This window comes from Silurus meridionalis, chromosome 15 (genome assembly GCF_014805685.1).
Source record: "Silurus meridionalis isolate SWU-2019-XX chromosome 15, ASM1480568v1, whole genome shotgun sequence".
NCBI classification, from domain to species: domain Eukaryota; kingdom Metazoa; phylum Chordata; class Actinopteri; order Siluriformes; family Siluridae; genus Silurus; species Silurus meridionalis.
This window is the reverse complement of record NC_060898.1, coordinates 6,026,968-6,053,640: the sequence shown is the minus strand read 5'-3', so window position 1 is coordinate 6,053,640 and position 26,673 is coordinate 6,026,968. Positions and strand designations below refer to the sequence as shown.

At 36.3% G+C, this 26,673-nt stretch overlaps 1 protein-coding gene across 13 annotated transcripts in view; it reads left to right on the top strand.

Annotated features, from left to right (window-relative positions):
- The first annotated feature begins 9,656 nt into the window (after positions 1 to 9,656).
- LOC124398484 (transcription factor 4-like) overlaps positions 9,657 to 26,673 on the top strand; it is a 146,547-nt gene continuing 129,530 nt past the window's right edge. For 6 of the 13 annotated variants that reach the window (XM_046868728.1, XM_046868726.1, XM_046868727.1 and 3 more), the window contains exons 1-3: positions 11,450 to 11,554; positions 11,831 to 11,869; positions 12,856 to 12,928. In XM_046868728.1, coding sequence (XP_046724684.1) covers positions 11,450 to 11,554; positions 11,831 to 11,869; positions 12,856 to 12,928 — 217 coding nt within the window. Of the gene's footprint in view, positions 10,061 to 11,449; positions 11,555 to 11,830; positions 11,870 to 12,855; positions 12,929 to 26,673 lie in introns of those variants that run through there. The other 7 variants (XM_046868737.1, XM_046868733.1, XM_046868739.1 and 4 more) reach the window with 5 other exon arrangements.

The window sequence follows — 26,673 nt, the reverse complement described above, 5'->3', positions numbered from 1 at the left end:
AATAATAAAAACAAATATTTCCTGGTTGTGAAAAGTACTATGTCAGGCGACATATGAGTTTTTTCTTTGTTAAGTTTTTATTAGTCGGCGCCACCGTGGTTTTGTTAAAATGTCAACTTAAGCTGTAACTTGAAAGAGTTTGAAAGAGTGGATGTTTTTTTCACTTCTTACTCTCTCAAACACATAGATCTACTTAGTTTTTGCTAGGAAGCTGCACGGAAGTGTCTTTCTCCTGTTGTCATCTTGATGTGTTGCTAATGGACTGCCTATTTGTCAGGATCACAACATCTGGGAGATACAGCCTGGAGCAAATGAACCGAAGAATTCCTCACTGCAGTATAGGAATTAAAAGCATACAGGACACACATACGCGCATGCACACGCACACACTTTCTCACAAGGAGGTCTCTCTTTGATGTAAACGTCTAAGCTCTGTCTTTTTTAATTAAGTCAGTATGTTTGTTTGCGGTGCACATTAAGCGGAACAGTTTGTTTTGATTACGAGCGATTTGAAGATATTTTTGGCAGGCATGCCAGGCACCGAACGACTGATGTGGGAACGCTTTGCTGTTTGAGGCTGTGTGTGTGTGTGTGTGTGTGTGTGTGTGTGTGTGTGTGTGTGTGTGTCGATTTCTCTCAGCTGGACATCAAAAGTCATCGTTCTGTTATTTTTCAATGTGAAAAGTGTACACACTTGTTGAATTCTGTCATTCAGTGATTGATAGAATTGTCTTTTCTTACTGTCTCTTTCATTGTGCTTCTATATGCAACTTTCTTTTCCTTTTGTGCTTTTGTGTGTGTGTGTGTGTGTGTGTGTGTGTGTGTGTGTGTGTGTGTGTGTGAGAGAGAGAGAGAGAGAGAGAGAGAGAGAGAGAGAGAGAGGAGGTACACCTGGACGGTCGCAAAGTGTGTAGTTGTGTGTCTTTAAAGCGTGTGAATTCTTGTGCAGGCTTGCATGTGTATGTGGGTGTGAATGTATGTCTCCATATGTCTGTGTTCTTTAAGTGTGTGCACGCTTGTGTGTGTGTGTGTGTGTGTGTGTGTGTGTGTGTGTGTGTGTGTGTGTGTGTGTGTGTGTGTGTGTGTGTGTGTGCGTGAGTGTGTAGTACATCCACTTCTGTCAGAAGTTTTACAGTATACAGTATAGAGTATAGAAGTTTTACTAGTTTTTATATTAGGTTCCATTTCATTTGTATGTAGTAAATAGGTCTATACTTATACACACTTGCATTTTTGTCCAAAATAAATCTTTATAAGTTATCATATACTGACCAATATCTATCTTTAAAAACAGTATACGCTCTATGGACAAAAGTTTATAGATACCTACATTTAGTACACATTTTGTCATAATTTGCTGTTATAATAATGATTTTGTGAAGATGTTCTCTAGATTTTGTAGTGTTATCATAGAGATTTGTGATTATTCAGCAACAATGGTGTAACTAAAGTCAGATCATTGCAAAATTTTTGAGATTTTTAAGTAAACCCATGAGTTCCACTATCACTCTAGCGGGTCTCTCCCATTTCGGATTAGTTTTTAATATTTTTTATATTAATTTGAGGAAGGTTAAATATTTTGTGCCATGCTAAAAGCTTACTCAAGGCATTGGGCTGATGGAAAAATATGTATGTGAAATAAATACATATTGGTTTTTGTGGTTAAAGTTTGTAGATGTGTTTGTACAGTGTTTGTCAGACATTTGGAAACATTAATCTTTTATGTTTTTTTGAGAGACATATGCATGTTTCTTTAGTTTGTCTGCAACAAGGTAGGTAATTTAACAGAATGAAGAGGTACTGTGATCAACCAAACATATAAATGTACAGATGTTAAACAAAAACATCCCTTGGCATGAATAACAGCTTTATACACTCTTTTGTCATCTGGAAAGTTAATTTATTTAAACATACATCCCAGATATTTTGCCATGTCACTTTTACAACTTGCCAAAGGTGTTTTTGGATTTTTTGCAATCCAGTTCCTCTCAGGGCAGCTCAGTGGGTTTTAGATCTGGTGACTGGGCACACCATTACATGATAGATAACACTCCAGTCAACTGTTTGCTCTCTAAAAAACGCATAGAGAGTTTGGGTGTATGCTTCAGTCAATGTCAGGTGGTATGGAGAAGTTTACATTTACATTTAAATTTATGGAATTTGGCAGATGCCCCTTACAAGAAGCACTGATGGGGTTAAGGGCCTTGCTAAGGGGTCCAGGAGTGGCAGCTTGGTTTGGCTGGGATTTGAACTTTAGACTTTTAAATCCGAAGCTCAATACTCTAAACAATTCTGATACCAATACCCCCCACACCCCGGCTCACCCCACCCTACCCCCAAGTTAGTTCCAATTACCCGCAGTTCTGTCGGAATTGCATGTTGTTGAAATATTGAATGTTAGTCATTTTGGTTCAGCATTCCTTTCACCTAGAAAAAATCTCCAACCTTCGCTGCTCCAAAACAACCCCAAACCATTAAGCTTCTGTATCCAAGTTTGACTGTGGGTGTGGGTCAATCTGCTAACATCTTCTCTTCTGTTCTCCGTCTTAAATGAGTTCTTCTATTAGAGCCAAAATTTGAACTCATCTGTCAACAGAATTTTCTTTCAGTCATTTATGTGTGGTTTTGCCTTTTACCTAGTTTGTTGCATAAAAACAAAAGGAATGTTTATGTGTCCCAAAAACCATAAAAGACTAGGTGTTTCCAAACGTTTGACACACATCCTACATCAGACATAACTACATAAGTACTAGAGCCAAAGACTCACCTACAAAATATCTGATACTACTTTAAATTTTACATTAATGGCATTTGGCAGATACCCTTATCCAGAGCAACTTACAACTGAGCAGGGGAGAGTTAAGGGACTTGCTCAAGGGCACAGCAGTAGCAGCTTTGTGGTGGTGGGATTTGAACCTGTGACCTTCAGATCCAAAGTCCAATGCCTTAACTACTGAGGGACCACCATCCACTTTATTACTATACATAACACAGAGATAAGTCGGAATTATAACATAAATCTCTTTATCTTTGAACTTAAAAAAAACGTTCACACATCTCACTCTGTAGCCTTGATAGATCATAAGAGATGTTTTCCTCTTCGTGTTAGCTAGCACATTAACTGGTTAGCTTCCTGTTGTGCTTGTGCTATGTTCAGAATTTACAATGTTGCACCAGCCAGTTGCTTGAGTCACAAATACTGCTGAAGGAACACCATAAAGCACAAAACAGAAAATATCAGTGTGCTAATGGGCTAATGTTTGTGTATTAGATCAAAGACTAAAGGGGGAGACGTTTTAATATTTTATTTAGTACTCAGCAACTGTGGCAGTTGTATTGATCTAAAGAACATAAATCTGTTATAACATAACTTTCTATGATGTCCTCAATAACAGTAGCAGATATAATTACCCGTTGTGCTTTGGGGTTTCTCCCAAACTACATCCTACCAAACTAAATAATCGGCAACTACATCAGTGGTGTATATATTATCTATTGTGCAAAGTGTAGCATTCATATAATGCATATTGTGAAGAAAGAAGTTCAAATCTCTAACATCCTGTGGCTGTAAATACATAGTGTAACTGTAAGCAGTAGCATTTACACATTGTGGGAGATATGAAGATAAATATATAAAGAGAATGCAGAGAGTGGGATTGTTGGCTTTATCTCTTCAAGGGCTGGAGGAAATTAAGCTGCAACTTTAAGGCAAAGATGAGGACTCATTTACTTCCTCGAGCATGCCATTACATGCCATTCTTCGATGCAAAGCCAAAAAATGTCACATTCCAGCACAGTTCTGAAAACAGCAGGCAGCAAGTCACTGGAGAGAGTTTGGTTGTACAGGCAAAAAGTTACAGATACTGAAATTATAGAATGGCAGAACCAGTTTTTATTTCAAATTAGTTGTCTAACTATTATAAATAATCTTTACAAATTACACTTATAAAATGGAAAATATAATCTACACAAACTGTCCCTATGCCATTATTGTAGTTGTTTGGTAATTTATGTTGTTAAGTTTGCCTCATTCGTTTTTTTAACATACGAGTCTACTGTCAGTCTTTGTGTCACACTTCATATTGTTGTCTAATATTGGCAAGACCAAGACAATGCAAAATCCTTTTGTCATGCTTGTGAAATAGTGTCAGAAATCACATATTAGGTTTTTAGGTTTTCCTGGTTTTGATTATATTGTCAGTTCCAGGAAGACAAACTTATATTAAAAAAATCTGGGTTGCTTGAGTACATTTCAGGGGACATTTTCATATTTCACCAAACATTTCTGTTTTGTTGTTAACTAAAAATATTTCAAGAAGCAGTGCTTGGACCCCTTAATTTATATCTAAAGTGTAAAACGTTCCATGTGTGGAACAACTAATTCAGCGAAGCTGATTTTTGGAACAAATAATGACATACCATGTGTGTGTTCCCATCTTCCCAAGACTATGTGTTTCTTTTTTTGATTGCAGCCTCCTGCAAAAAAAGAGCAAGTAATACCCATTTTCATTTGGACTTGAAAATGTGATTATTTTATTACATGTGCATTTATTACACCTAATCCCCCTTTAGCAGTGTATTCACATGACAACTTAGCTCAGGAAGTCAGTAGGATTTTTTGGCATGACATTGGAATGCGTTGATACACCGAATTGTGAATAAACATCTGAAATATCTTGCTAAGCTCCTTTCCGTTCTCAGCTGCAGTCCCTCATAATGACACATTAGTTTCACCCCATCATAAATTATGGTCTTTTTTCCGCTTCTTCTTTTTGCTGTTGTTGTTTTTGTACAAAATATTCCAATGAGATGTTTGACCTGTGCTTGAACTCTGGCTACATATTTGTGTGTGTTTCGTTCCAAGAAGCACCTGTACTAACCACTGTACCATCTGCTCAGTGTTCGGGATCTCTCTCTCTCTCTCTCTCTCTCTCTCTCTCTCTCTCTCTCTCTCTCTCTCTCTCTCTCAGTTTTCCATACACACACATTCCTCTCCACTCTTCTCCACACATTCCTTTAACCCTCAAGTTCAAACTGTTTTACAACTGCAGAATGTATTTTTATGTATTATGCAGATTTTCATTATCTCAATACTGGTGTAAAGTCTCAAAAGTCTTTCCCTTGCTTTTGAATCCTACTGACCAAAGGTCCCTTTCTTTCTTTCTTTCTTTTTTTTTTTTTTTGTAAATAAACAATGGCGAGAAAGTAACTGTGAATTTAAAAAAAAGTATTTCTCACACCTTTATTTCATTTTGTTTTTCTCAAGCCGAATTTTTCTTCTACACAAAAGCAAATCTGTAGTATCATTTTGGAAAAATAATTGTAGTGTTATTCCACCCCTAACAAGCCCCCCCAAAAATCAGAACTCAGGGTTAATAACAGATGCCACCAGGGGGCACTAGTGCTGAAAACAGAAAGGTGGGGGAAAAGGATAATTAGGGTGGACTGAAACAAAGGGGGTGCAATTTCAATCCTGAGGAATGCAGCGTAACCCAATCTCCTTCCATATCAAAGCAAATTAACTGAGGTTTATTCCTCCATTTTTTTTTCTGAGTGCTCCACGCAGCTGCAGCAGCTGCAGGTGTTTAAACGAGTGAGCTGGCGAGTCAGACGTTCCTCACAATCAGTCACTCACAATCCAGGTTAGGTTTAAAAGAAAATAAGAAACAAACAAAAAAAAAACTGCATTTCCTTCCCAAATTCATCCCTATCCTTTTCATGCATCTTTTCCTTTTAATTTTTGGCAGAAGTTTTTCTAAAGTTTTTAGATCTTGTGACTTTATTTATGATTAGTTAAGATTCCTTTCATTCTCTTTCCCTGTTTATTCGTCTCAGTTTTTTCTCCCTCTTACTCCTTTTCACTCGGGTTGCTTTTTTATCATCTTTCCTTTCCGTCAATTTCTTTTGTGCAATGTAATGACACTGTGTTTTGTTACACTACACCATGTCATGGTGTTCTGTTCATCTTGTACTATGCTCCATTAGTTCATTATTCTCAAGGCCTGAATGTTAGAGACCACTACAAGGTCAGTTTCAGTGACAGGAAATGTGATAAGTATTTTTATATAAATAATACATCTACTCACATACTCTGAACTGGTAGACCTGATAATAAAATATGTTCAAATAATGTCAAACATTTTTTACATATTGTGCATGAATACAGAGTTACAGTGTTTTATGTGAACGGCACATGTAACAAAAATTCGGGAATGTATTTTAAAAGATTTTGTTTAATTGCTTTTGGCATAGTTTTATAAAGAAATGCTTCCAATTAAAAAATGCATTTATAAAATGCATTCCTTCACTAAAAAGCAATTGTAAACTGAAATAGAAGAAGCTCTGAAAATGATAAGCAACTTAACTTTTTGTCATTTCAATTAACAGAGAATTAATACAAATATGTGGGTGTTGGTCAAATAACGTTAATAATTTATTGTGTTTTTTTTATATTGAAAATGAATGTCACAAAAGTCTTAAGATAGCAGTACAAGGGGCTACTGGGAACAATGGAGCAGTAGTAGGCCTACATTTTTACTTTAAATTCAATGTAATATTTTTTTATTTATGTTGCACTTTCATTTGGCATACTTTTTCCATATATATATATATATATATATATATATATATATATATATATATATATATATATAAGACTGATATAAGACTGATATTATATATATATATATATATATATATATATATATATATATATATATAAAATATCAGTCTTTAGAACTCTCAATAATGACACACAAATTGAACTGCACTGTTCCCAATTTGAACATATTTTACCAAAGTTGCGATGAAATCATCAAACATCAAGTACTGCATAATATTTGTGATTTCACAGACCACTATACCAGATTTTGTTATAGTATATTGTCAGGCGAATATATTACCAACTATATGTTACATAAGACTAGAATTGTGATTAGTAATCATTAACGAACAAAACAACCAAAAAGGAAAAGAAAGAAAACAGCACTTCTTTTGTTTTCATTTTTCTACTCCTTCTGTCTTTATTCCCATTGTACTGAGGCCCTGTATTGCTCAGGAACAGATAATAAAGAATAAAGAAATCCAAAAATATTCTTTGCAACAGAGCCCTCTGTGTCTGGATGCAGCATGGTTCCCCCTTGGGCTTAAAAGCTCAGCCTTAGTCCTCAGCGTGTCGGAGTTAGAGCACTGAAAGGTATTGCTTTTTAACATCAGGGTTATAAATAGATTTGGTGTTCTTGTGTGTAAACCTAATATATCTCAACCTGAGACACAGAAAAAGACGTGATATATTATTTCAGGGGCCTGGGCTGAATTCAATGGTCTTTTTTTTCTGTAAGGCTTGGCTTTCAAGTCTACTACAGAGTTTTTGTACATCCTTTTATTCAAGTTATTATAAATTAATGAATATTTTGTTGATGATTCCTTATTTGCAGCATGGATATATTCCCTGTGGCATTGGTCACAGGGTTGTGTTGTGATTTTTTGTTAAATTGTTTCAAGATTTGCACTATATAGTTTCTGTGGTTCTATTGTTTCTGGGCATTACAGCTTAGTAAACATACACTTGAAATATGTTGAATATTCCCCCCCTGTTGCACAACAGCGCCACCTATCCGGGACAATTAAAGCAAACATACATGCACATGGTCTGATGTACATTGGTGCCTCCGATCATCTTACATGTTCTGTACAGAATACATGTTGTACCATTGTCAGAACCCATATGGGACACTGCAATTGGATTTGTCCTTACAAACTACTCCCTGCTTAGCTTTCAGAGCTATCAGATACAACTACTTACAGCTATCATTGAAGATTTTCATGTGCACAGTATATTCAGAAATTCCCTAGAATGATAGATTTTACTACAACTACATTTCTTGTTTTAAACCCATTAAATGCAAATAATGTGGCAGTCTCATTGTTTTTGTTTTGTTGTTTTTGCTTCTCCAAAAACATCTTAAATATTGTGTTAAACTATCATACAATGATAGGTCTGTGTGCACATAATAAATTAATAAAAATGCAGTTGCTTAATATTCTTGTTCACAAAAGGATCATTGTAATGTGCACAGTCTGTATTTTTAGTAATAGACACACTGTGACACCAAACAAATACATGAACTCAGTGTCATTTGTGGTTGGTGCTTTTTCGCTTATATGGCACATCACACAAACATATTTTAATCACACAATATTAGAAACATTATCACAATCCATATTTATATAAATGCTATTTTAATTGAGAATTTCTTGTTCTTTTCTTTTAAATCTGTGCACTGCAGGGTTGATCCAAGACACAACATGGATGGAAAATAGAAAATCATAGTCTACCAAAAATACTCATCTAACACTCTCAGGAGAAATGGTCAACTAAAGTGTACCTTGACAGTATCCAGTAATCAAGCATCCTTTAATCTTTGTACCTTTAATATCTTAATGTGTCTTCTTTATAAAATATATGGCACATTGCATATGCAAAGTACATTGCAGGTGTAAACATTTTTAATCTAATTTATTACACTGCACCTTTGTAGGTAAAAGGTACCATTTCTCTTAAGGGTACCACTGCATTAAGAAGGGAAGTTACAATTTAATACCCAAATAAATACCCAGAGAATAAACACTGCTCCTTTTGGTCACAATCCGGCCCTGATGCATTGAACGCCAAAGGAATAACACAAATTGTGCATAATGAATATACACACATATGAAGTACACCAACGCAATGTCGCGTTTTCGCGTCGATGCTGCTGCGTCCGTGCGTCCACTGTGTGTGCACGCGCTTATGTGTGTGTGTGGTCATTGAACGCCTAGAGTCTATTACGCATGCGAATATTTACTACAGAGCCACGTGTCAATATTAGTTGCTGTACGCGGCGAGTTGTAGCCTTGTGGCATTTGACACGTGGTTCAGTGTGCACGCAAACACGCCATTTAGGAAGAAGCCTCGGACCTTGGACGGAGTGATGCGCGTGCCGTGGGCGCGCGCGCGCTCGTGTACGCTCTGGAAAAAAGAAAGAAAGATGTGTGGCAGGAAAATGAAAAGATTATATGAAACGATGTATTTTTTTTATTGTTTCATATAACACTATATAAAAAACAAAATAACTGGTGTTTATATGATACATCTTATTCAGATTTTTATAAAAAGAGACGAGTGCATCGTTCTACGCATTTTTATATATAGTGTTATATAAAACTATATAAAGAAGCAAAGCTTTTATTTCTTTAAGTGGTGTTTTTCGATGTTGCATTGCATGTTGCATATTCAAGTCTATAAGAGAGACATAAGTGAATAGTTTAATGCAGTTTTATATAAAACTATATAAAAATTTTTTTTTTTTTTTTTTTTTTTTAGATAACATATGCATTTTATTCAGATTATCATAAAAAACAGCATAACGTTTTACCATGCACGACCAGGTAATATATCTTTATACACAGGTATAATGAACTGTATATAAATGAATACAAATATATTTTCTATGCATGAGCGTAAAGGTATCGGAATACGGATTAATAACGAGTTAAATTTTAAATGCAATTATACTAAATCAGTAATCCTTGCTTCCTTCTCTTCGACTCGCTTGTTTGTGGAGAGTCGATTCTCACCCGACTCACTTAAAGGAGTCGTTCATGAGAGGACGACTCGCCGCTGTAGAGCCCGTCAGTAGAGCCGGGAGTCAGGAGCTGGACCTGTGCCCGGGCTTCAGGCGAGCTATGAGTTTAGGACAGCGGAACTATTCACAAAAACAATAATGCGTTTTAAAACTTCCGGCAGACGGTAAACCTGCGTCTGGTTTCTCGCTGCAAGCCGCCCGGGTTCCCGGAGACCGCACGCCGGCGCTCTCTGAAGCAAATGTAGCTGTTCCGCTTTCTCGGACAGCGGGTTGGAGAGCTAGCGCGCTGCTAGCCTTCACCGAGCCGACTTGAGTGACAGCTTAGTGACGGAGAGGGGGGAGAAAAAAGTGCTCGGTTTTGGTCGTGAATTGACCAAAAAACTCCAGAAAACGACTTTTTTCTCTTGATTATCGGAAGAACATTTCTACAGAAGGTTGGGAACTATCTGTATTCTTGCATGTTCGCGTGTGTATTTATATTTGTTTGTCTGCTTTCCGTGTGTGGAGCACTGACTGACTTGACTGACTGCATCCTCTCACTTTTATTCTATTTGTATAAACATTCCAAGTTTTTTCTCCACAGAAAAATGCCTTTAATTCAAGTCGTTTTGCTTTATTTCGATCCACACCGTTTCTTAGTTTTAATACACTTGACATGGGTGTGTGTGTGTGTGTGTGTGTGTGTTACTAGTTAGAAGTTGGGACCGTGGAATGGTTATAGTTATAAGTGGAACTCAACGCGCGTGAAGCCTTTAACGGCGAATTGACCGTTAGAGCGACCGTTAGAATTTTTCAATAAAAAAAAAAATTCAAATTTAAATTTACAACGCGCTGGGCATTTGGGCCGGGGTAGCGCGCGCACACGCTCGCGCAGTTCTCTAGGCTCACATTCAGAAAGTGTACCGGGGGGGGGAAGAAAAAATGCAATGACATGAAATGCGGTGTGCTTGGTGTTATAGTTGAAACACCTCGAGACGTCAAGTTTTGACAGAACCCGTGCTGTGCGTGTGTGTGCGTGCTTGTGCCTGTGTGTGAGTGTGTGTGTGTGAGTGATTGCGCGCGCGCTCTCGCCGCGTTTTCGGCTTCAACCGGACGCTTCGGTTTTCATTTGTTTTCATTTGTTTTTTCACGTTACGTTTTTCCCCCCCAAAGCAATGACTCTATATCTATTTATACACATTTTATTGTCCAAACATTTCACTCTCATCCTGCTTCTCCAGCCGCGGCGGTTCGGTTCGGTTCGGTTCGTGTCCCTCTCCATTAGTGAAATTCTGGCTATTTCTAGTTGATCTGCTTTAAAAGTATGCTTTTGTGTTGTGTGTTTTTAAGTTTGTCCTTCAACAGCCGATCAAATGGACATCAAATGAAATCTATTAGTGGGGATCCTCATTTCACCCGTGCTAATGAGGCTTTATTCATATAACACACAACAAGGAAAGGAATACATTTAATGAACCCTAGAATCCCATTCTCTTTGTTTTTAGCAAAATAGTGTCTTGATCAATGTACACACATATTTTAAATCAAACTCATGTGAAAGAAATGTGGACATGTCTTTTTTTCTTGGGTGAAGTGAGAACCAGTGTGTATTCATGGTGTTGATTTATTTAGCTTAATTTTTACTCTGAATTTTGAAACTGGTGCGAGACTATAAAAGCCCCACTGCTGAATTTTCCTCTATTTGTGAATTTCTATATATGTTTGGAAGGAAGATGTGAATCAGGATGATTATTAGCTCCTTGCCATTCATCTCCTTTAATCTGATGTGCATGTTTGTTTGTGTGTGTGTGTGTGTGTGTGTGTGTGTGTGTGTGTTGGTTCCCATGTTTTCAGGTTTGTGTGATTTTGCCAAAATGCAACATCATCAGCAGAGGATGGCAGCTTTAGGGACGGACAAAGAACTGAGTGACTTACTAGACTTCAGCGCGGTAAGAAATGTGTATTCAAACCTACATGTTAAAAGAAAAAGAGTAATGTGTAGTGTTTAATTTTTTTTATTTATTTATTTATTTTTGTGTTACACGTACCAGATTATTTCATGGTGCACATGCTGAATTAAGGGATTTTGTAAATATGAACTTTGTGTACTGAATGTAGTCTAGTGTTAACATTTGGAGAACGTATCAGCATTTGTCATTTTGAACATGAAGTGTTTTTGTGTAGAGAGATGTGATATTTCATTTAGGCATTTTGGTGTCTTATAGATGCGAAACAGCGATTTGAAAACGTTCCCAACATCAATGGTAGTGCATTCCACTTTTACACATTTTTTCATGCTTTATTCTTTCATTGATTTGTAAAATGTTGTGTTTTAGGTTTTGTCAGGTTTTTGTGGACATAGTAATGTCTTAGCTGTGACAGGCTCCATTTTTCCTTCTAGGCTGCGAAATCCTTAGCATTGTCCTGTTGCATATTGTAGTGGAAGATTAGGCAAATCAGAGCTTTTCTTTAGGGCACAGCAAAAGGCTCAGTGTTGTATTAACACCTACTGTGAGGAATTAACTCTTAATGCTAAATTAAAATCAGTGATTTCTTGTGTCCAGCTGGATTTGTATAAACACTGTAGTCTTTTAATATAATAGTAAATGAAAATGTAAGGTTCTAAGTTAATTCAGCACCAATGGAGACTTATTTCAACAGTTTAAAAGTAATTTCATGACTAGCCATTTAGCAGGCACTTGGTATTTGTTGTGTCAACAACATGAATAAAGCTCCTTTGATAAACTAAATGTTTATTAATAGTTTGCATCCCCTTAGCAAGCGAATACCCTGCCTGGTCATGTTTCTGATTCTCACCCAGTCCACTGGTCAACTTTACTGACATTACAAATATTCGTAAAAAAAAGCTAATATACACTGTAAAATGTGTATATGGGAAAGAATGACAGAAGACAGGGTTCTCTAGATTTGCAGGAAATCAATTAAATAAAAAAACTAAAACAAACTTAATTGCATTGCTAAACATAAATCGTAATAAATGTTCTGCAAATTGCAATTTTCACGCTGCTTTGATGAAACAACTGAATGTACTTGCAGGGAATTAATCATTTAAATCTTAAATTAACATCATTTTTAAACATTTAGATAATAAATACAGCAGCTAATTATATAAATGGTTAGTTGTTTATGTGTGTACATTTTAGAAATGATGAATTAAAAGTAGGTTGTTCAAAGACAATTCTTGTTCTCTCACTCATTTGTAACATGTTATCATAACTGTTTTTTTTAGATGTTTTCTCCTCCGGTTAGCAGTGGGAAAAACGGACCGACCTCACTGGGAAGTGGGCACTTCTCTGGCTCAAGTATGTTGTTGTAATCTCATTCATGTCACTGTTTCACACCAGGGCGTGCGTGCACATGCGTGCATGTGTGTATGTGTGTGTGTGTGTGTGTGTGTGTGTGTGTGTGTGTGTGTGTGTGTGTGTGTGTGTGTATGTGTGTGGGTGTGTTATGGCTTTGATATGTCCATTAGCTTAGCTTTTTTGAAGTGTGTGTGCTCTTTAGTAGGCTGATATCATATCAGACTTTTATTATTATAATAATTTTTTTATGTGGTGTTGTCATGAAAATATGTCTGCCTCTGAGGTTTATGCCAAACAGATAGGGTGGCTGTGTGCATGCTGTCTGAATACATTACAATGATTGGGCCTGGTGCCACCTTGGAATTTCGGATGATAGTATATGTGTTTTATATATATGTATATTTGTATTTGCGTGCGTTTGTGTTTGTGTGTGTCAGATTACATCAGATGTATCATGTCTGTATCAGACTGTGTAACTGAAATTCATATATCAGAAATCATTCTAAATATACTTTGAAAATGTTTCTGTTATGCATAGTTTAACTCTGCCCTTATGTTAACACTGACTATTTTAAGCCGTGTGTTTTCTTTTCTTTTTTTTGTTAAACAAATCTTGATGTCTTGCCAAGGAAAGGAAGGAAGAAAGAAATGACCTTGACCCTGGACTAATTCCCCCTTCGACCCAGGAAGCAAAACACAACGTGATGTTTTGAATAAGCTAAATCAGTTTCCAGACAGCTATTGCTAAATTAGTCATTTTAGGTCATGCAGACTGCAGTTCAAATTTTTTCTTCTAGAGAAGATCTAAACGTCTGTGTTGTGTCTATACCAAAACGGTCAGCATTGTTATTTTCAGTGTTATTTAGGGTTTTTGGAAATTTGCATTTACCCCCTCCACCTCCCTCTGTGTCCCTGTGTTTTTCCCCATGAATTGTGTCGCGGTGTGTGTCTGTGTGTGAGTGAGTATGGGGAGGGGTGGTAGTGTTGGCTCTGGACTTCAACTACCCCTGTTGCCATGCAACTTGCAGTTGGCACAGAAATACGTGAAAATGTTTCACAAAAGTGCAAATCTACCCCATTAAAAACAGTAAATATACTAGAAAAGTAAATAAAATCTTTTTTGTTATATAACTTTATTTATAATGTTAACAGGGGTTCACAGTGGATCTAATTGCTAGTAGGTGATTCTTTTGCTAGTCGGTGACTCTTTCAGGAAGGCAGAATGGATAAAGAGCTACATGCGAGAGAGAGAGAGAGAGAGAGAGAGAGAGAGAGAGAAAGAGAGAAAGAAAGACAGAGAATTAGAAAGATAAACTTGGTGCCAACCTGGCTCATTTCCCCAAGTGTTTAGAGCAGAGTCACCTTAGGGCCCTTTATGGCACATTGTCAATTCAAGCAAAACCAGCCAGTGATAAATGATTTAATGATAATGATTAGCAATGTTTAAAGTACTTAGGATGAATGGATGGATGGATGATAAAAATGATAGAGATGGATGCAAGATAGATAAAATCCTTGAGGACTGCTGGAAATGTTTGGGTATATAGCAGGAAGGAATAAAACACTTAATACTTTATATCTATTTTCCTATTCTCCCACTTTACTGTGCCTTACAACCTCTTTTTGTCTTGCGAAAGAGAGCGAGGCGTGCTTTAATCGCGCACAGGATTAGGGAATTAATAAGCATATTAACAGTAACAGTGATAGTATTAGCATTATTTACAATCTAATGCTAATAATTACCCAAGTAACAAAAGCCATCATTTCAAGGTTTTTGTTTAAGATTATTCTAATTATTTCTCATCAGTCTTCTTCGGTTATTGAGAGTAAAAATATCTTGGCAAGGAGATGCTCTACATGTAAAAATTGACTTTTGTGCCAGCTAGTCAAAGCCAAGAGCCATGATAGAATTGTTCTTCGGTGCCAGTGTCTGTGAGTAGGAACTACCTCCACAAACCTCGCTGCCAGCAGTAAAGTAAAAAAAAAAAAGAAAAAAGTTTTATATTTGCGATGTGTTAATCAAATTCACATAAAATCCTTGGAAAAATCAACTGTTTAGGTGTTTAACAAAAAAAATTCATGCACTATTGTTATTATTATTATTAGTAATATGTATTAGTATTAGTATTATGATCACAGCATAAAGATGTCTTACACTATTTTTTATTTATTCACCTCTTACTATTTACAGATGCAATTTCTGTATCAGATTTACGTTAAAATATTTTTATAAGAGCAAATGACTGCACAAATATTGTATAAAATCATTATTTCTTTTAAAATTTGACTCAAGGTTAACATCAAGTCTGCAGCATTTGCACTTTGATAATCAGTGTAAAAACAGAGTGCCACTATTTTCGTTGACCAATGATCATCGATATTTTACCACATACACACATGAAAAGCAGTTTATCTTGGCGAAGCCACAAAAGAAATAGTGGAGAAACTAAACTTTTACAGCTGTAGGCAAATTCTAAAATAACCCAAACTACTGTATGTAGGATGGAATACATTTGTCCTAAGCAAATGAAGGCTAAATGCATGAAAGGAATAAATGAGTGAGTCTGCATACAGTATGCAGAGCCCATTAGTCAACACTGACTTTTACCCACATGTGACTTATAAGTTGATAGCAGATAACAACCATTACAATGACTAATTATTTAATCAGCAATAGTAATGGTTTGTGTTTGCGAGGATGCACTCTTTTTATTGTAATATGATTAAAGTTTTGTAATAAATACCAGGTTTGGTTTGGCTAATATTTTCATTATTGCATTTTAATGCATGTAAAAAGCAGACAAGCAAATAATTTATGAAAATGGACTAGGTTTATATAACAACCACAGTGCTAGAAGAAATGTTAAAAGGTAATAAGTATACAAAATTGATCCGAAAAATCATGATCTCAGTTGAAAGTAAGACAACCTTTTTAATTCCTATTTGAATAAGGATCTTGATGATCTTGATGCCGCATAGAATTACTCAGGTGTTACGAATGTTAAGATACTTGACTGTACAGTGTTTAAAAAAAAATGTATCATTATGTAGTATAGGTTGCGATGCAACACATTAAGCACGTTTATAATTTGTGTGGTTGCTGTTGTGGTTTATATATAAAAAGTCTCGAGACAATACTCATAGCCTGAAAATACAATGAAAGAATGAGGCTTAAGTCTATGTTTTTTTGACTTCTGCTTTACTAATCAAGTAAATTTTTTTAAGCTCAAGCAACTTCAGAAATACAGTAGACATTAGAAAGCTGGACTCAGGTCAGCATACCTAACACTATGGTCCAGGTTTACTTGAGACTTTTGTTAATTATGATTGATCTCATTAATCATGATTACATTTATCAGAAATGTAAGTATGTTTGTAGTGCAAGCGATTAAAAATGCATTTCTGATTTTCTGATTCATAAGTAGCCTTGTGATCATTCTAAATTGATATAGGACTATGTAATATGTAGTTCAACAAAGTAAAGAATGCATAATGCATTCAATCTTGTCCAATTAGTCTGTCAGTTGAAAATGATAAATATAAAAATAAAAGTAGGGCTTAAATATATAGAGCAGTTGCTATGAATAAAAAAAAATTGGCTTTCCTCCAATCACCACAAACCACTAAACATGTAAGTACAATGTTACTCAGTGTGAGATGCCAATGAGATCTTGTATAACCAATGAAATCAATGCCTGCTGTCAGTTGTAATGTACCATGATTCACTGTCTTATTCCAAACATGTAAATGAGACACTTTGCTCAGCTGTGGTGCAAACTGGCGAAGATACAAGATTTAATTTATATGATGACCCCTGTATATCATTAATAGAGCCAGTGGGCAAAAGCTGTATTAATCCAGGAGTTATGTGTATTTGTTGTATAATAATCTATTTTAAGTATTGTTGAATGGTGGTTGTAGTGGTTTATACAGTAAAAGGCTACAAAGAAATACCAATTTTGATTATGGACTTTTGATTATCTTAAGCAAAATAAAATTAGCCCTATAATGTGATGAATGTGTAGCCCAGTGTAAAAATTAGGCCTGTCATACAATTCAGTCTGTTTTTTTGTTTTCGAATGTGTTTCTACTGAACAAAAAGACTGTGCTCTATGTCCCTCTCCCCAAGGTTACATCACTTCCTTGTGTGTGCTGGGATTCTGAGTCTGTTGACATTGTTGTGGCCTACAGCCTACTTCCCTGCAGCCTGTGTGTGTGTGCGTGTGTGCATGTGCGTGCGTGTGTGCGTGCGTGCGTGTGTGTGTGTGTGTGTTAATCTCTGTTGAGGTTTGATAAGGCCACCTTAGACTGTAATCATGACTTAAAATTGGAATATAAAAAGTGCTTGCATATGAGGAGATTGAAAGAGTTGAAGACAAAATATAATTGTTTTACTAGTGTTTAGCTTATTTGGTGGATTAAGGGCTGTTGTGTCACGCTGAAGCTTTCATCAGTGAAAATCACAAAATATTCGGATCTGATCTGGAAGTTGATTAAATAGATTTTGAAAAAGTTATAAAGATCACAATTTTAGACTTTTATAGCACTAATACACTGCAGTATTAATTTATGAATTGTTTGCATTATTATTGCGAGTGTAACATCACAATTTTAACAAACCCTGAATGTAGAAAGAAACACACTTAAGAAACAGACACACACACACACACACACACACACACACACACACACACACACACACACACACACACATATATATATATATATATATATATATATATATATATATATATATATATATATATAATTTTTTTTTAATTTAAGACATTGCTGCCTTTTTTTTTTTGTGATCGATTTCCTGTCATAACCATTGTTACGTTTGATAACCCAAATCAACACTAAATCAACCTCTTTTTTTTTTGCTCACTTACTCTTATCATACAGTAAAACTGTATCTAGCTAAACTTATATAACATTTAAGACACAGTCTTTAATCTTCAGTCAGAAGGACCCAGGTTTTAAACACCAATTAAACTAATATGTTTTGTTAGAATGTTACTCTTCAGTACACTCGTGGAATTGGATGCACTGTTAATTGAAGTTGTTCCGGAAGTTTTTGTTGGCCCAGTACCCTATTTAAACACTTATTGTTGGTTTTTCTGTTAATTTGCCACTTGTTTATAATTCCCAACCCACTTCTGAGTGCAAAGAGTGTCAGGCTAATCAATAGGGGGGCAGAGTTTTGCCTCCTACCCACCCACAGAGCAGGGTCAATTATAACTGTAAGATGGTTACGAGTTGAAATTAAGATCTCGCAATAGACACTTTTATATGTTGGACCACTCATGCGCCATGGAATATATATTTTTGACAATACAATTTTACAGGATCCTGATTTTATAAATATAAATTATATAAATATATAAATATATATATATATATATATATATATATATATATATATATATATATATATATATATATATATATATATATATATAAGTGTGTGTGTGTGTATATATACAGTATATTGCCAATAGTATTAGCTCGTCTGCTTTCACATGCAAATGAACTTGAGTAACATCCGATTATTAATCCATAGGGTTTAATATGATGATTGGCCTTTGCAGCTATAACAGCTTCTTTCAGAAGTGCATTTGTGAGGTCAGACACTGACGTTGGGCAAGAAGTTTTTTTCAAGTTCATTCAAGTTCTTCCACACCGAACTCACTAATCCTTGTCTTTATAGACCTTGCTTTTTGCACTGATGCGCAGTCATCTTGGAACAGGAACAAGCCTTCCCCAAACTGTTCCCACAATATTGGGAGCATGAAATGTCTTTGTATGCTGAAGCATTAACAGTACCTTTCACTGGAACCACGAGCTGAACTCCTGAAAAACAACCCCACATTATAATCTCCTCTTCACCAAACTTTACACTTGGCACAATGCAGTCAAGTACCGTTCTCCTGGCAACCTGGAAAAACCCAGACTAGTCCATTGGATTGCCAGACAGTGAAGTGTGATTCGTCACTCCAGAGAACACGTCCCCACTGTTCTAGAGTCCAGTGGCGGCTCGCTTTACACCATTGCATCCGATGCTTTGCATTGCACTTGATGATGTGACCTGTTCCACTAAGCTCTCTACGCACTGTTCTTGAGCTGATCTGAAGGCTACATGAACCTCTGTGGCTGTGTCTCAGCATCCGCTGACCCACTCTGTGATTTTACGTGGCCTACCAATTCTTGAGTTGCTGTCGTTCCCAATCGCTTCAACTTTGTTATAATACCACTAACAGTCGACTGTGGAATATTTAGTAACGAGGAAATTTCACGACTGGACTTCCTATCACGGTACCACGTTGGAATTCACTAAGCTCCTGAGAGCGACCCGTAGAAGCGGTCTGCATGACCAGGTGCTTGATTTTATACATCTCTAACCATGGAAGTGATTGGAACACCTGAATTCGAAGATTTGGATGGGTGAGTGAATACTTTTGGCAATATAGTGTGTATATGTATATGTATTTAATATACATATACATGTATACATGTAATATACATATAATTAATATTACACAAAAGAAACTGCTTAGCCCTTTTAATAAAATCCCAATTTTTAAGTCTAATGTATTTTAAAAAGATTTATAATGTATACTTTATAAAAATATGTTGAGCAATTAATCAAAACTACAAATGCAAAGTTAGCTACTCTGGAAGATCAGCATTTCTATATTCTCCTGATCAACTGCTAAACAGTAAGAATAATTTTCTCATAAAGAGAAAAAAATATGTGCTTAGTAGTGTCCCCACTGGATCATTAAATCTTTGTGCTGCTACTGAAATGTTGTGTAGCATTTAATTTTGTTTTATTTTAACATAATTAAGCTAAATGCTGAGAGCCATGTATTAAAAACACTGATATACAGTTATTATACCAGTACACATGCAGTTGTTATTGCACCCTGCCATTTAGATGCAAATTAGAGATCGATTACAGATCATTTCTCATCTTGTCCACATTGATTTCTTTCCATGATGGATTGTTCAGTTCTCCCTGTTTCCTTCATTTCTCACCAGCACCTGTAATGTGCTGTCATAGTAATAGCACATTTGGTGGCGTTGGGAACTTCTTCCCTCCATGAGCTGAAAAGAATGTGCCACTTTTTTTCCTTTTTTTCCCACTTTCACACCTGCTCGCCTGCTCGAAGCTGCTCAGGAGGTGAAGGGTATCATAAAAAAAGTATAATTAGTCGTCTGAAAATAAAGACGCGCGAGTGTCAGCCCGGCTGGTAATTAAGCTCCATAGGTGAGCGGCACACTTCGGAAAAAACAGGAACTTTTAATTAAAGTGGCTGACTTGTTTAGAGACCGTCAAGTGCAATGCGGCAATGACTGCCATAACTAAGCCATGACAGCAGCTAATGTTAGAGTGTGTGTGATTATTCATAGTTACACATTTGCGTGTTACTCTGTGATTGATTCAATCGCAGAGGCATTTTACTCCACTTTACAAGAAAAGTTAAATGTCCTGTTATTTCTTAAACCTTAAACCAAGATGGTGACAGGTTTTTATAAAAAAAAAAAAAAAAGTTAGCATGATATTTAGGTCTACAGTCAGTTGATCAGCAAACATTACAATATCTTATGATGTGTTACATCGAACATGTACTGCACTCATGTACTGCACTCAGTTTGTAGCTTGGAGTTACACATTATAGGTTGCTTTTGCAATATGATTGTAGATTATTGTTCCTGAAAACATTTAACTGGCAGCTCTAGGTCAGTGGATGGTGAATTTCTTAGCATTGGTTTTGGAACCTGTCTTCATAACAAATATCTTTGAGTGGTCATCATCCTTGGGAATTTGCAAGGTAATATTTAATCGGAAAACAACTTTTGAAGTGTAGTTGTTTTGTGTATGTAGGCCACAAACTCACCATATGTCTGATATATACATATCTTAAAGCAGATAGGATTTATTCAAGGTTGCAAAGAGTCTGTTCATGTATAATACATTTTTTATTCCCAGTTTAGATGTTCTGTCTGTGTGTTGTAAGGTTTTCCTGTCAATATCAATGTTGTGCAAATTATTTATATTGAATATCTTCGTTGGAAATTGTCTAGATAATGTCTGAGCTAAAGTTTTTTTTTTTCTTTCCTTTTGCTTAATGGCTTCTTATATAACTTACAATGCTGTTTAACTACCCAATGATAGTGACAAAGGGATTCAGTTGTACATAAGGAGAGCTAAGGAATGGCACATTGGTCTGTTTACATTTTTCCCTCTTTGTACACTCTAAAAATCAGACGAGGTTCCAAAACTTGTCAACGACCTGAGTCTCTTTTGTAACAAGTGCATTTCATCGAATTTGCATTCTTTTTAAGGCATGAGTCATACTGGATTTCTCATTAAAATGACAAAGACATTACTGGGAAATGTCTATATTTTGCATAAGTCAGTTGATTTAGCTTTTTGCTATTTGATTGTCCTTGTGTACTTCCTATACTGCATTTTATTCAGTGTTACACATTTTTCACACAGTGTCTGTCCTGCAGCCTCGTGACTTGAGCCAGAACATTGCATCATTACTAAAGCAAGATGGCATTGTTTCTGGATTCCACTGTGGATCCCCTGAAAGATGAAGCTTAATAGTATTTGTGTGTGGATTGATCTGTTTTAAGTGGGTAATAAGGCTTCCCTCCTCATTTAATGATGTAATTTCCTGTTGTGAAGTCGGATTAAGGTACTCTATGGTCAAATCAATCTGCCTGTAAGACAAAAAAACAAACATATTATCTTCTGGTTATGAAAGATTAGTGTTTCTTTTTGGATATATAAAGGAGGAGAAACAATATTTTCTCCTTTATCTTTATATTTTAATGTACATGCATATGTTTATTTATTATGTTTATTAATTTTATACTGGGACTAGTTATGGGATAAACACTGATTTATTGTTGATGAGTTTTGCTAGCAACATAGTGAACAAAAATGTTTAGATTAAACCATCAGTATATGTTTTTGCAGGGTGAGGTTGTGGTGTGTGTGTGTGTGTGTGTGTGTGTGTGTGAGTGACTGTAAATTGAAAAGAGGTTTCTATTCTCTGCACTCCTTATTGGCAGTTGAACATCTGGTGGTGTGTGTATGTGTGTGTGTGTGTGTGTGTGTGTGTGTGTGTGTGTGTGTGTGTGTGTGTGTAAAGGAAAAGACAGAGAGAGAGAGAGAGAGAGAGAGAGAGAGAGAGAGGGGGGGGGGGGAATAGAGAGATGCCACATGGATCTTCCCCATACATTCCATTCTGTCAAGCACTGCAGTATAGCCGCTGTGAATAAGTGTGTGCTCATGAGCATGTATGTGTGTGTGTGGAATGATTGGTATGGTTATAGTTATATTGAAAAAGGTAAATTCCAGCTTTGTTTAGTATATGTCTGTCTGTGTAAACACTTTTATTTTTGTATTCCTATAAATTAGGATTTCAAGCCTTTAGGTGTGAGTGTGTGACTGTACACAACCTTCCAATTCTATTCACTTGAGTGGTGACGTAAGTATGGGCGTGTGTGGGAGCTACTTGCAAGTATATATGAAGCGAATTCTATTTATTTTAGAGGTCCTGAAGCCTTCAGAAAGCTGTAGATACTAAGCTAGGCTGGGCGTGTGTGACCTTGCTGCTAGTATACAGTCTGAAGCAAAGTTTCTCTGTTTGGCTACATTTTACTTGTGCATGCTTCATTCAGAAAAAAATCATGGATGCTTGAATCAACCTGCTGTATTCATTAACTGATTATTTTGCTTTAATGTAGATGAGCTACTGCAAAAAAATTATTCATATTACAGGAGCATTCTTTCCGAAAGTCCTGCAATTGCATTATCATTGAAAATATAGGCACACCTCCGTTGTCACTGTCTAAACTCGACAAAAACGTCTGATCAGCATCTTGCCTCTGGCTATGTTTGTAGCTGCAATTGGTTTGTTTGTTTACATCAACATTTACGTCAGTCACACGACTTGAACTTGATTAGGACATGCAAATTGCAACTTGTTTGGGTGAAATTAATGCCAAATTCAGGTGTATATCCTTGTTAGGCAGCATTTTACTCGTAAATTTAGTCTTCGGCAGCATCTCATTAGGAAATGATTTCAAGACATCAACATGCACACACACGTTGACAGTAACAGTGTAGGTAGGAAGTTCTTAGCAAACATCACAAAATACACAATTAATTTATCACAGATTTATCTGCACTCAGAGAGATATAGTGGTTAATGGTTCCAGTTTTTTAAATAGATTCTATATGGATCTTTTTCTAAAAGGGAGACCACTCAATTGTAAGGTTTTACATAGAAGGTCCTAAAAGAATAAGAAAAACAAAAAAGACTTTAGGGATCTAGGTTAAATTTTTTCTTTAATACTGAAATTATGAGAGTCTTCCTGGTTAATGCTAATGCTATTTTTTAGCTTTTTCCTGCATGCATAAAACAAATCTTATTTCTGGTATGGAGTAGCCACTGCGCTACCTCTAGTTTCTATTTATACCTCTGGTATTGTAATGCTTTTAAGTATAATAATAATAATAATAATAATAATAATAATAATAATAAAAATGCACTTAAAGTGTGAGGCGGAGACTAAAAAATCTTGCGGTCTATGTTCCTCACATTTAAAGGATTGCATTCAGTAAACACGTACTGAACCGAAAGCCCTGTACTGATACACCCCTATGTATATATATATATATATATATATATATATATATATATATATATATATATATATATTAGGACAAATATTAATATCTTAAAACATTTCATAAACATAAAGGTTCTAAAATTCTGAATATTGTGAGAATTAAGGGACAAGATAAAAAAAAAGAGTGAAAGTTTAAAAAATGAAGTATGTAAGAGGGAAGGATGGTGTGTGTGTGTGTGTGTGTGTGTGTGTGTGTGTGTGTGTGTGTGTGTGTGTGTGTGTGTGTGTGTGTAAGGAGAAGACAAGGCTGTGTGTGTGAGAGAGACAGACAGAGAGAGAGAGAGAGAGAGAGAGAGAGAATGTAACCAGATACGGAAAGGAGAAGGGCTCTCACATGAAAGGCTTTTGTCTGGCCTCTGCGTTCAAACAGCATTCGTTTTTCCCCTCCCTCTTTCCTTCTTATTCCTCCCTCTTTTTTCCCCCCTCTTTTTCTGAAAGTTTTGTGCAGGTGTTCGGCGCAGGGAAATAAAACATGGCCTGTTATTTAGTGCACACAGAGCACCCACTCTCACACACTCCCTTTCCTACCTCCTGCTCTCTCTCCTTCTCTCCCTCCCTCCCTCCCTCCCATCATCTGTCTCTCACTCCATTTCTCTCTCTCTGTCTCTCTTTCATTCTTAGTCTGGCAATAGAAAGATGGGGGGGCATAATGGGAAAAGCAGAAAGGATCTGCTTAGTGTAAACATTCAGTGCACTTTCATAGGCTGTGACAGATCTGACACACACACACACACACAGGTTTTGGATGCAGTTGCACACAATGGAATATTCATTTAATCAAATATTACTGTTGATTTTTTTAAACTTTAATTGAAGATGTTAGTTAACACAAATTATTTGCACATATTGTCAGTTCTATTTTTGTAGCAAGTTTTACCTCTTGCATTTACCTCTCCCTCTCTCTCCCTCTCTCTCTCTCGCTCTCTCTCTTTCTCTCTCTCTTTCTCTCTCTCTCTCTCTCTCTCTCTCTCGCTATATATATATATATATATATATATATATATATATATATATATATATATATATATATATATACAAACACGCACTGACTGTAGAAAGTGAAAAACATGACAAAAAACACACTGAATGAGAAAGATAGATAGAAAGAGAGAGAGAGAGAGAGAGAGAGAGAGAGAGAGATAGGGACCTGATAGGTTCATGCTTTTCATTTACTTTTTTCTTCTGTTTTTTTTAACCCCTACTTTTCTTTCTCTACTTTTCTGATGAGCACTGGCACTCTCTACAGGATGCCCACATCATCTTGAATTCCTCCTCCTTTTTCTTTTTCTTCTTTTGCCCTCGTTTTCTTTCCCACCATGGTCTGTATCCCTCACTTCAGGGTGTTGTGGAATTCCCTATCTTGTCCTTACTCCGTTTCCATGGTAACAGGTGCAGAGTTCGCTTGGGCGTCTGGACACATGCAGGTGTGTGTGTGTGTGTGTGTGTGTGTGTGTGCTTGCATGTGTGTTTAATTACTCTGAGAATTATGCATCTGTGCTCCACACACACATAATCACCGCTTTTTCCATAATGTATTGTCACGTGTTAGAGCTGCTTCTCAAAACATTTTTACTTCTTATTTCTAACCACAGTACATTTTATAATTGTTTATGAAATGGTATAAATAGACATAACCTAAAGGGAACCTAAACATTCAGTCAGTATGTGAAAGTTTTATCTATCACTTAGCATAGGAATAAAAACTTCTCCTTTGTTCACATACATTCACATGCGAAATAATGGATCTTTCCCAGTAAATCTGCAACAAATTGACCTCCCAGTACTTGGGATTTTGCAGGGTATGTTTCTTCACCAAAGTTATCAAAGAACAATATGCCTGATGAATAAGTGGTGTTGGCAACCACAGTGTATGGAACGGTGTCAGTGTGCATGATCATTAGTATAGAGCATGAGGTTGCTGTGATTTGTAAGCACACAAAGCTATTCTTGAGTGAGAAACAGTGAATCGAGCGTGCTGAGAAGCTTGTTCGCGCGAGTTTACTTCAGTTCTGCACGCACTCAGCAGTAACATGTGCATGCACGTTCGCTTTTCTACCCTCACAGGAGCTACACTCTGCTGTCAAGCTGAATTTTGAGACTTCCCACACCTCTGATTGGTTACTCTCAACCAAACTTCATTCTTTAGGAGACAGACAAAGGAAACATTAACTCAAAAAATCCGCATTATTCTAGCCATCTCTGTCTGTATCAATGATTGTAAAGATCAATAATGTGATGATTTTGAAAAAAACCATTAATGAGCTATAAGAAATAATCAAAGTGAAACAAGCTATTTATAAAATCTAGCCAAGCAGTTGGCTTGGACAGTAACATGTTCAGTAATTTTGCAATAGTTTATTTGCCCAGCTGCATACTTAATTTCTCTTTATGTTGTTTTTCAGCTATGGTAGAAATTGTATTTCAGTGTCTACACTATTCTCTCACCTCCATCCATTACCTGCCTCTAAGCACAGAACAGTGAATCAATTGCACAGTCTGTGTAAAAAAGTTTTCGCACATGGGCTTGCAGTTTGTAAGGTTAACTTTCTTTGATACCAACATTTGTGTGGATAAATTACATTACCTTTCAGATGAATGCATTTCATTGTGTATGAACATCTACACACAGGCAGCTGTTCTCATGTAAAACCATGAACATGATTTGCATAGTGTACTGTATATTTTTTATTATCTATAGTGATTGACTCTGATCTGATATATATGGACTATATTTACTAAATGGACCAATGGCCAAAAGACTTGTATGGGCATTTCAAGCATCACTTTCCACGTTTAATCCCCATTTGCTGTTATAATAACCTCTACTTTTCTGGGAAGATGTTCCATTAGATTTTGGGGTGTGATTGAGGAGATTTGTGTTCATTCAGACACAAGAGTATTAGTAAAGTCAGGTATTGTTGTATGTTAAGGGGGCATGGGGGCCCAATCAAGATTTTCCACTCCACTCCAACCCATGTAAGCATTGGTGTCCAATCTTTTCCACAAAAGGCCAGTGTGGGTGCAGGTCTTCA